Here is an 11911-nt window from a genome sequence, read left to right as displayed (position 1 = left end):
ATTAATAATGTCTATTTTGAACACAACATCGAAATGAATCAACAAATTATTATTTAAATATTTTAACTAATATTTATCAGTAATACTGAATATATTGTGTAATATTTCATTGTATTATTAATACAGGTATTTGAATATAATATTACATTAGAAAGTCTTAAGTCATTAATAGATACTTAACTAAACGCCTGTTTGATTTGTCAATCAAATATTGAATATCAGTATTGGGAGCGTATTATATAAAAAAATATAGAAATAATTGTTTATAAATAATATGTAATTTAAATTGTTAAAGTTATTTAGTATATAAATAACATTAATAGTCTATTTACTGATAATATTTATTATTTCTTTTCTTAAAATCAATTGCCTTTATTATATTTAGAATTATACTATCATATATATTAACAACAAATTAATACAACAAAAATTATAAAACAATAAAGTGAAATATAATATAGTATAGAATATTGCATTAAAATTAACATAAAAAATCATAATTTATAACAATGAAAAAATTATTTAAATGGCATAAATCTAAAAAAACAATAACTTGAATAAATAATATACAACAATAATATTAAATAATAACAAAATAGTAAAAACCTGTTAACTTAGAATATTTTTAATTAAAATAATTAAAATTTAATTAATAAGTAAACCTATTGAAATATGATGCATTTAAATAACAAATTTGTTGTCATATTAAAAAACTTTATCATTAATAAATCTATTCTTCAAATAATAATAATTTGCATATAATACATCAGTAAAGATCTAAATAAAAAAATAAAATAAAAATAAAGTTATAAAAATATTTAAATAATATTTAATAAATTATTAATATAATAAACATAAACCATTGATAACTAACCATTGATTGTTTTTTATCAAATATGATTTCAGGTATAAATGATTCGCTTTCCTTAAGCGTAATTAAAACCATAAACATATTGGAAACCAATGCAAACACTTTACCCTCTTTTAGGATGTGCTCAAAGGTATTACGTTTGTCATCAGTGAATACATTTCCCTTCAAACGTGTCATTTCATTGATATAGATATCAATAAATGGTTTTAAGGTTTCATCGTTTGGAAACTCTTGTGGTTTATTCCAATCAAGCATAAGATTTTGACCCCATTCGGCAAATAGTGTCCCAAAATCACAGCCCCGGTAGTCATAACATGAATACTCAAAATCACATAATATTATACCTTCATTTTCGGTGACCATAATGTTTGAGCCGCGAAAGTCTACGTGAGTGAAGTTTATGGGAGAGTCCAGTGATGTGATCGTGTCTTTTAACCATTGGATCTCTTCTTGAATATCATATGTCTTAAGTGTTTTACAATTGCATTCATCATATAATGACTTCAAATCAAACAAATTGTTTGCCTCATCATAGAAACGATCAAATGTTTCAAATACCCAATTGTTTGACTTTTTTATGGGTACATCCATTGTATGAATTTGTGCCAATTTAGTGGCCAATTCACTGACTAGTTTTGGATCTTTTTGTTCATCCACACGAAATTGTTTGTGCTATCAATTAAAAATATAATTAAATTATTTGAAATTTATTTATTAAACATAATATATTTTAAAAAATACAATTATTTTTTATAAATAAATATAATTTAGTTTAAATTCATACTTTATAATATTTTTGAATTTGTCCTTTCTCAAACATGCCATATAATTTTGGTCCCAATTTATTTTGTGATACCATTAATGCAATCACAGTATCAGTGAGTCTTTCATAGCCTTTATTGTCGTAATTATTAAAATGTTTTGAATCATACAAACGTATGGCCACTTCAATCGGTGATTTGATCTCTTTATTATTATTATTATCATTAACTTGTTTAATGGCACAATAGTACAATTGATTAGTAAAACCGCCGCTTAATCTTTTAAACTCCATGTCATCGATGGTAATATTGAGCCAAATATCAGCCAAATAATCTTTACATAAATTGAGACAGGTCTCTTTTATATTATCGGGTGTATTTCCCCTGACTAATTCAATTTTACTAAAATCTAAATCCAAAAGATCGGTCATTTTTATAAATTAATTTATAAATATTATTATTAAATTATGTTAATTTTGGTAATAGTTATTTAAAATTTATTGCTACACTGTAATATAATTTAAAATGTTTATTCACTATTTAAACAATATACACTGTTTTTAGTCTAAACTGTGACAGCTTAAAAAATAGCATTGTTTTTTTGTAATTATCTATAATTATCTATAAAAAAATAAAATAAAATTGTATTAACATCCTTGAAATTAAATATTGTGATTAAATATTTTTTACACTGTTAGCCAAACATCGGCCATATAGTTGCGACACAATTCATAAAATTTATGCTTAAAATCATATATATTATTATTATTAAATTAAGTTAATTTTATTAATAGTTATTAAAAATATATTTCTATATTTTTCCCGCACTGTTCTACGCTGTAATATAATTTAAAATGTTTATTCAATATTAAAACAATATACACTGTTTTTAGTCTAAACTGTGACAGCTTAATATATAGCATAGTTTTTTTGTAATTATCTATAATTATCTATAAAAAAATATAATAAAATTGTTTTAATATCCTTGAAACTAAATATTATTCCCAATATATCTTATGATTTAACTTATATTAAGTGTACAATAAATTAGTTTAAATACAATTTAATCGATATTATGCTATTATTTTATTATTATTATTGTTTTTAAATAAATATTATTATTATTATTTTATTAATTAGATAAATAATTAGAACAAAAACAAGTATTATATTTAAGAATATAATTCTTAATTAAATATTTGATAAACAAAAAGTCAAAATTGAGTCAATTTTTATATTTATTACAATTTTGATTATTAACCAAAAATAAAAAAAATTAGTTAACTGTTTGAATACTCAATACGTAGACTAAGTGACTAACCTTTAAAGAGATTATTAGTATCATTGTTAGGAAAAAACTATAGAAAATAATTGTTATTAAAAAATAAATAATTAAATTTAATATTATTATGAATTAAATATTTAAAGATTTGTAATCTATGTTTTTTAAGCATTTCATTTAATATCTGCTAATCAGTTAATTATATATAAATGTTAGTTGAATTAATTTTGTTTATTGTCATACATTTTATTAAAAATATTTCATATTAATTTACTAATAAACTATTTTTATTTTGTATTTTTTATTTTATATTTACTTTTTATTCTTGAAAACTTAAGACTTATATTATCAATGATGAGATCAGTTGGCATTAAAAAAAATGTTACAAAAATACGACAATAGTTTTCTATATATATATATAGTTATAAACATTAAAGTTTATTAATACCCTTGTATTGGATATATGAAATTATATTATGAATCACAATTTGTGATCAATTATTATTTAATGGGTTTTTAAGTAAAACATTATCAATTACTCTATAATAATTCAATTACAAAATAATAAAGAATTGTTTTATTAAAATAATTTTAATTCTTAAATCTTAATAAAATTTTTAAACAAAATTATACAATTTTATTAATATTAAAAAACTTTATCATTAATAAATTTATTCTTCAAATAAAAATAATTTGAATAAAGTACTTCACTGAATTTCTAAATAAAAAAGTAAAAAAATTAAAAATTATAATAAATATTATATTATAAATTAATATATAATTAATACAATAATACAAACCATTTCTTGATTTTTATCAAATGTAATGTCAGGTATAACGGATTCATTTTGTTTTAGTGTCATTACAATAAAAAACATATTAGAGGCCAATGCAAACACTTTACCCTCTTTTAGGATGTGCTCAAAGGTATTACGTTTGTCATCAGTGAATACATTTCCCTTCAAACGTGTCATTTCATTGATATAGATATCAATAAATGGTTTAAATATTTCGTCGTTTGGAAAATCTTGTGGTTTTAAAAAATCCAAAAAATTTTTACCCCATTCGGCAAAAAGGGTTCCAAAATCACAGCCCCGGTAGTCATAACATGAATACTCAAAATCACATAATATTATACCGTCTTCATCGGTGACCATAATGTTTGAGCCACGAAAGTCCACGTGAGTAAAGGCTATGGGAGAGTCCAGTGATGTGATCGTGTCTTTAAGCCATTGGATCTCATCTATCAATTCGTGTCCTTTTAATGTCTGACAATTGCATTCATCATATAATGCTTTCAAATCAAACAAATTGTTTGCCTCTTCATAGGAACGATCAAATGTTTCAAATATCCAATTGTTTGACTTTTTTATGGGTACATCCATTGCATGTATTTGTGCCAATTTAGTGGCCAATTCACTGACTAGTTTTGGATTGTTTTGTTCATCCACACGAAATTGTCGGTGCTATGAAAAATTGTTGCAATTTTTAAAAAATAAAAATTATAATTTTTAATTTTATACTTTGTAATATTTTTGAATTTGTCCTTTTTCAAACATGCCATATATTTTTGGTCCCAATTTATTTTGTGATACCATTAGTGCAACCACTGTATCCGTTAGTCTTTCATAGCCTTTATTGTCGTAATTATTAAAATGTTTTGATTCGTACAAACGTATGGCCACTTCAATCGGTGATTTGATCTCTTTATTATTATTATCATTATCGCATTGTTTGATCGCACAATAATATAATTGATTAGTTAAACCGCCGCTTAATCTTTTAAATTCCATGTCATCGATGGTAATATTAAGCCAAATATCAGCCAAATAATCTTTACATAAATTGAGACAGGTCTCTTTTATATTATCGGGAGTATTTCCCCGTATAAAATCAATTTTGCTAATATCAATATCCAAATAATCAGTCATTTTTTAATATTATTATTAATACTATTTATATTTTTTAGGTTTTAATTTTATTATTAAAAAATTATAGCAAACTAATAAAATATTTTTATTATTTATTTAGAGGATTCAAATGTTTTTATACTGTAGTATTGAATGAACAATATATGTTTGAACAATGAACAGTATAAACTAAAATAGTTATATATAATTATATATAAAATTTAAATCGTAGTTTCAAAATATCCTTGAAATTAATTATTTTTTCATCTAATTTGTTTAATTTCTGATTCAATATTTTTAATTAAAAAAAAGTTTATTGTATTAATATTGTTACGTCATGTGATTGGATGTCCTTATAATCAATGTTTGTCCCAATCAGAGTATAGGAGTAAAAGAGCAGTTGAAGACAGGGTTTATATTTAAAATTAATAAATAATTTCAGTTATAGTTTAAATAGATATTGATTTCAAGCGCCCACATCTCAAAATAAGTTCAACAAATAGTTGTCAGTTTAATATATATATAAATGATTAAAATAAACCAAAATCTCTTAAAGTAATTTAAAAATACAATATAATACAATAAAATTACTATATTTACTACTACTACTACTACTACTACTAATAATAATAATAATAATAATAATAATAATAATTTAGTTATTGTATCAAAAATTAATCAAAATACTGTATATATTTGACTAAAGTATGTCATTTTTATGTTTCATCAAAAATTTTTATATTTTTCTTATTATTTTATATATAATATAAATAAAATGATAAACATGAAGACCACAAATTAAAATCATATAACTTCTTATTATGTTTAATATAATTTGTTGACAACACATTTATTTATTTATTTAAATATTTATTGATATTTATTTGATATAATCATCATATAATCATGAATATGTCATAAATATTTATTTTAATATAACTAAATTAATGTCAATTTGACAATCAAATCAAGGATATAGTTGTCAATTATAATCAGTTTATTTTGAATGATAAAATAATTTAATAGTTATATTAAACTATTCATAGTATTTTCAAATAACAAATTAATAATACAATTAAGTTGTGCCGTAAATAAATATGTATTCACTATAAAGTAATACAATATTATAAGTTATTTATAAACAAGATTTTCAAACTTATTTACCGATGAAAAATATAGACTAGAACTTGTAATTTATAAATTATAGATTAACTGTAATAATGATAGGAATAATAAAATATTATTTTTTTTAAACAAATAGTGATATTAAAAATACTTTTAAATATTAATATAATTTTTATAAATAAACTATATTATTAAATACTAAAAATAAAATGTATTATAATGATAAAAAAAAGAATGTGTAAATTATTTTACTTTATTTTATTTTTAAAAATAATTAAAAAAATAGATTTAATAACTAATAAATTGATTTTTAAAATATTTACCGTATATTGTATAATATATATATATATATATATATATATATATTAATAGATATAATTATTAAAGTATTAATTTTGCAATATATTATAGTAAAACTGTTATAGTATATGCAATACAAGATAATTTATTTAATAGTAGAAATGTTTAAATTGTTATCAAATTTTAGTTTAATCTAAATCACTGTTGAATACATTTTGTATAATAAACTTTGATTTTAAATCTTGATATGCTTTATATGTCTTCTCAGTCATTAACTAATAAATTAATAAAATAAAATTAATTAACAAAAATTATAAATACAAAATAAAATATTGAAATTGATTTACCATTTGTTGTTTTTTATTGAACTCTATTGTATTAAATATCGATTCTTTCATATTATACATGAATAACACTCCAAACATTGTCGATACCATTGAAAATAGTTTGACTTCCCTTAGCATACGATTAACATTATTTCGGGGGTCTTTTGCAAACTTATCGCCTAATAGTTTAGTTGACTCCAAAATATACCACTCGAGGAACGGTACTATTTGACTGTCATCAGCAAACTCTTGTGGTTTATCATCATTTTGATTATCGCCCCAAAACTTTTTTCCCCATTCAATGAAAATAGAGCCAAAATCATAGCCCCGGTAGCCATAACAGGAATACTCGAAATCGCACAAAACTATTCCGTCATTTTCGGTAACCATAATATTACTGGTTTGGAAGTCTACGTGAGTGAAGGTAACGGGAGAGTCAAACTTAACGATTGTATTTTTAAGCCAATCTAACTCCAGTCTTAAATCAAACTTTTGTAAAGTTTCGCTATTAGTTTCTTTGATAAGCGCCGGCATATCAAACATTTCGTTATCCTCACTATAGTTGTCATCGAAATACCTGAATAACCAATGAGTAGTCTTACTAATGGGTACATCCATGGCGTGAATACGGGCCAACTTTTGTGCCAACTCTTCAACTAATTTAGGATCCGTTTGTTGTTCTTTACGAAAATTTTTGTGCTAAAAATAATTATAATTTATAAGTATCTAATTGTCTAATACATTATAATTGATAAATTTGAAATCTGATTGATCAATAAAAATTACCTTGTAAAATTTTTGAATCTGTCCATCAGGAAACACACCGTACAGTTTGGGACCCAAACCGCACTGAGAGACCATTAAACCAATAATCATATCACTAGTTCTCTCATTTTCATTGAAATGTTTTGTTTGATATAATCTGATGGCTACTTCTTGTGGAGCACTGGCATCATTGGTACGGTGTATATCATTGATAGCACAATAGTATAACTGATTGGTGAGTCCACCGCTCAAACGTCTGACCTCAATGTCATCGATACCGACTGTTAGCCAAACATCGGCCAAATAGTTGCGACACAATTGATAGCACCGGTCCTTAATATCTTTAGGTGTATCCCCTCTTTCCAGTTTGATATTACTCATATCAAACACCGTTTCCTTAATATTGTTGTTAGCAATATCTTCAATAGAAATTTTGCTGCTTATTTCGGCACTCATTGTTAATAATTATAAGATTATTGTATAAATAAAAATTCAGTGATATTAAAAAAAATATTTCTTCAAGACTAACAAGTTATTATTATTTAATATAAAATTTTATTCAGGGATTATAAAATTATTTTTATAATAACCATTATACTTACATTTGCTTAATAGTTTCAACTATATCTATAATTATAGTCCTAAAACATCCTTGAAATTATTTAATTATTTAAATTACTATAAACTTTTTGCTTATATGTCAAATTTGATTATCAATTTATCATCATAAGATTATTATTATTATGCTATTATTTAATTATACAGAATAATACAATAGACAATAAGTGGTGACAATCAAAAAAATAAAAATTATGCCAGAATATAATTTTAAACAAATTGCAAATATTCAGTTAATATTATTTTTAATTACTATTTTTACTAATCGGCAAAATAATAGTTTAGATACTTGAGTGATGTGGAGATAATTTTTATATTATTATTATCTGGATTTTTTCAATATTTGAAATCTATAAGTTAATAAACTGATTAACAGTCTAATCAATTATATTACTCTAATATAATGATAATTTTGATGATTATGTTTATTTTAAATGTAAATATAATTGTTTATTAGTTTATTATATTTTTTATACTATATAATATACAGTGTATAGAGTATAGAATATAGCGATGGGCAAATAGAAAATTATTATAAAGTTTCACTAAAATATAGAAATTTTAGTGATACTTTAAAAGTAGCAGGGGCGGTTAATTTTAATTGATATATTTTAATAAATATTAAAATTTTACAGATATATATTAAATTTTAGATCAATCGGATGAATAATATTAAAGTTATTAAATAAAATAAATTTTGATTATAATGGGAGGTATACAAAAAAATCAAAATTTGCTTAACCGCCCCTGCTACTTTATTATTATATTATTGGATCTCTATATAAAGTTATTGTAATACTGTATTATTGATAAATACACATTACTGTTATCCTAATGGGAACTTTATATTTAAAATTAATAAAATAGTGATATTTTGAATATTAATTAACAATATATTTTTACAATATAACAAAAATTGATACAAAATCAAAATTAACATGGGGATCTTATAGACAGAAATATATTTTAGAAACTTTCAATAAATATCTTTATTTGTAAACACTATGTATATGCAATACAAGATAATTTATTTAATAGTAAACATGTTTAAATTGTTATCAAATTTTAATTTAATCTAAATCAGTGTTGAATGCATTTTGTATCATAAACTGTGATTTTAAATCTTGATATGCTTTATATGTTTTCTCAGTCATAGCCTAATAAATTAATTAAATAAAATTAATTAACAGAAATAATATATATATATATAAAAAATATTGAAATTGATTTACCATTTGTTGTTTTTTATTAAACTCTATTGTATTAAATATCGATTCCTTCATTCTATACATGAATAAGACTATAAACATCATCGAAACCATTGAAAACAGTTTGACTTCCCTTATCATACGTTTGACATTATTTCGCGGATCATTTGCAAACTTATCGCCCAATAGTTTAGTCGACTCCAAAATATACGTCTCGAGGAACGGTACTATTTGACTGTCGTCAGTGAACTCGTATGGTTTATCATCATCTTTATCGCCCCAAAATTTTTGTCCCCATTCAATAAAAATGGTACCAAAATCATAGCCCCGGTAGTCATAACAGGAATACTCGAAATCGCACAGAACTATACTGTCATCTTCGGTGACCATTATATTTGAACCGCGAAAGTCTACGTGAGTGAAGGTAACGGGAGAGTCAAACTTAACGATTGTATTTTTAAGCCAATCTAACTCCAGTCGTAAATCAAATTTTTGTAAAGTTTCGCTATTAGTTTCATTGATGAGCGCCGGCATATCAAACGTTTCGTTGCCGTCACGATAATAATTTTCAAAATAATTGAACATCCAATGAGTAGTTTTACTAATCGGTACATCCATGGCATGAATACGGGCCAACTTTTCTGCCAATTCTTCAACTAATTTGGGATCCGTTTGTTGTTCTTTACGAAAACTTTTGTGCTAAACATAAATAAGATTTGTTTTGTTTAATATATTGTAAATATTGAATAATATTATATAAATTAATATCAATTACTTTATAATATTTTTGAATCTGTCCATCAGGAAACACACCGTACAGTTTGGGACCCAAACCGCACTGAGAGACCATTAAACCAATAATCATATCACTAGTTCTCTCATTTTCATTGAAATGTTTTGTTTGATATAATCTGATGGCTACTTCTTGTGGAGCACTGGCATCATTGGTACGGTGTATATCATTGATAGCACAGTAGTATAATTGATTTGTCAGACCACCACTTAGTCGTTTAACTTCAATATCATCGATACCAACTGTAAGCCAGACATCGGCCAAATAATTGCGACACAATTGATAGCACCGGTCTTTAATATCTTGAGGTGTATCTCCTCTTTCCAGTTTGATATTACTCATATCAAATGCATTTTCCTTATTATTTTTTGCCTCATTATTGTTGGTATCGATATTTTCAATAACTGTTTTGTTGCTTATATCGGCACTCATTGTTAATAATTTTATAATAATTATAAGATTATTGTATAAATAAAAATTTTTGTGATATTAATTAAAATATTTCTACGACACTAATTATTTATATATATATATATATATATATATATATATATATATATGTTCAGAGATAGTGAAACTACAAATGGTATTGAAAATAAAGGTTGGATTAAATAAATAAACTCCAAAACTGCTAAAAATATTTTCTTTAATATTTTATTATAACTAATAATTTATTTATACTATACTTAATAATTATATTTATTTAGATGTACCTTTGAAATCTGTAGTTATAATAAAGTACTTAAAAGCACATAAATAACTAATAATCTATTGCACTAAAAAATAATTCATAATGCTTATTTGTCGTGTGAGTGATTACTATATTAAATATTGTTGAAGTTATCAATCGTTGCAAATAAATTCCCCGCAATTATTAGATTTCCATTATTTATTAAAACAGATTTTCATAAATGTTAATCAATTTTTTTTAATGCCAGTCCTTTTAGTTATAAATTAAAAACTATTGTTTTAAAAATAGTATCAATATATTTAATATATGATTTTTTTCTTTTAGATTATTTATATTAGAATTATAATAATTAAAATTTTTCATTAAATAATTTAAAGGAACATTTATGTCGATAAACTTATTTGTTTCAAATTTATGAATATACAGTGCAAAAGTTATATACTGATAATAATTTATCTTAATTATCTATTTTATGTGTACATAGAGTATTAAAATTTAATTAGTTCATACAGTAAAAAGCAAATATGATATATAGTTTAAATAGTAAAGTAATAAATTAATAATTTTTTTTCAACTGATAAAAGTTTGTGTACTAAATGCACTACAAAATACTGTGTAACTTACAAATAGTTTATTATATTATATAATTTTTAACTTAATTATGTTCATCAATGTATGACATCATGTACTTTATCATAAAGATAACAAAAGTGAGAACATTTTTTTATAAATTTTTATTAACAATAATAAATATTATTTAATTTTTCTTTAATATTACAACTTTTAAGTTTTTTATTACAGATGTCAGATGTCTGCCGTTAAAATAATCATATATTATAATTTTATATTAAATTAATTAATTAAATTATATTACCTATGTTAAATAATATCTACAAAATCTAAATAATAATATAATTTATTAATATACTTCAGTAAATTAAACTAAATAACTTATATAAAGCATTTTGATTTTTAAACGTATAATATTAATATTGTTTTAATTAATACATAAATTATTATTGTGTTGCATAATAATAAAAATCTTAATAATAGAATATTTTTGTCTATTGTCTAATTTTTTTATACAATAAAATTTTCATTTATTTATTCAATTATTTATTTAATAAAAAACATGCCATTATATTTTGTTTTATCAAACAATAGTCGATAAAATTTCTTTTTTTAAATTCAACTTTTTTAAACCAACTTTTAATTTAATTATTTTATATAAAAATATTAAGACAAACATAAGCACCAGTAA

The 11911-nt window shown here is 22.6% G+C and overlaps 3 protein-coding genes across 3 annotated transcripts; all 3 read right to left on the bottom strand.

The window, feature by feature from the left end:
* Positions 1-2464: 2464 nt before the first annotated feature.
* LOC128955654 (choline/ethanolamine kinase-like) lies at positions 2465-4845 on the bottom strand. The gene is made up of 5 exons (XM_054301327.1): positions 4438-4845; positions 3715-4380; positions 3621-3632; positions 2954-2990; positions 2465-2469 (listed from the first exon to the last, which is right to left on the bottom strand). The coding sequence occupies exons 1-5, from the start codon at positions 4843-4845 to the stop codon at positions 2465-2467; spliced, it is 1128 nt and encodes a 375-aa protein (XP_054157302.1).
* A 1592-nt stretch (positions 4846-6437) lies between these two features.
* LOC128955653 (choline/ethanolamine kinase-like) lies at positions 6438-7796 on the bottom strand. The gene is made up of 3 exons (XM_054301326.1): positions 7362-7796; positions 6597-7274; positions 6438-6524 (listed from the first exon to the last, which is right to left on the bottom strand). Exons 1-3 carry the CDS (start codon positions 7794-7796, stop codon positions 6438-6440), a joined length of 1200 nt encoding a protein of 399 aa, XP_054157301.1.
* Positions 7797-9028: 1232 nt separating this feature from the next.
* On the bottom strand, positions 9029-10391 carry LOC128955652 (choline/ethanolamine kinase-like). Its single transcript, XM_054301325.1, has 3 exons — positions 9942-10391; positions 9191-9865; positions 9029-9115 (listed from the first exon to the last, which is right to left on the bottom strand). Exons 1-3 carry the CDS (start codon positions 10389-10391, stop codon positions 9029-9031), a joined length of 1212 nt encoding a protein of 403 aa, XP_054157300.1.
* Between the last annotated feature and the right edge of the window lie 1520 nt (positions 10392-11911).

This window comes from Oppia nitens, unplaced genomic scaffold (genome assembly GCF_028296485.1).
Source record: "Oppia nitens isolate AA-2021 unplaced genomic scaffold, nextdenovo-longstitch-racon4-pilon3 scaffold2_pilon_pilon_pilon, whole genome shotgun sequence".
Taxonomy (NCBI): Eukaryota; Metazoa; Arthropoda; class Arachnida; order Sarcoptiformes; family Oppiidae; genus Oppia; species Oppia nitens.
This window is presented reverse-complemented; position numbering and strand designations above follow the sequence as displayed.

Bases quoted from the DNA above. Each gene is read 5' to 3' on its own strand.
- LOC128955653 (XM_054301326.1), bottom strand. From the start codon at position 7,796: ATGAGTGCCGAAATAAGCAGCAAAATTTCTATTGAAGATATTGCTAAC. The intron at 7,275-7,361 runs GTAATTTTTATT...AATTATTTTTAG, and splicing joins AGATTCAAAAATTTTACAAG to CACAAAAATTTTCGTAAAGA. The intron at 6,525-6,596 runs GTAAATCAATTT...TTAATTTATTAG, and splicing joins TCAATAAAAAACAACAAATG to TTAATGACTGAGAAGACATA.
- LOC128955654 (XM_054301327.1), bottom strand. From the start codon at position 4,845: ATGACTGATTATTTGGATATTGATATTAGCAAAATTGATTTTATACGG. The intron at 4,381-4,437 runs GTATAAAATTAA...AATTTTTCATAG, and splicing joins AAATTCAAAAATATTACAAA to CACCGACAATTTCGTGTGGA.
- LOC128955652 (XM_054301325.1), bottom strand. From the start codon at position 10,391: ATGAGTGCCGATATAAGCAACAAAACAGTTATTGAAAATATCGATACC. The intron at 9,866-9,941 runs GTAATTGATATT...ATTTATGTTTAG, and splicing joins AGATTCAAAAATATTATAAA to CACAAAAGTTTTCGTAAAGA. The intron at 9,116-9,190 runs GTAAATCAATTT...TTAATTTATTAG, and splicing joins TTAATAAAAAACAACAAATG to GCTATGACTGAGAAAACATA.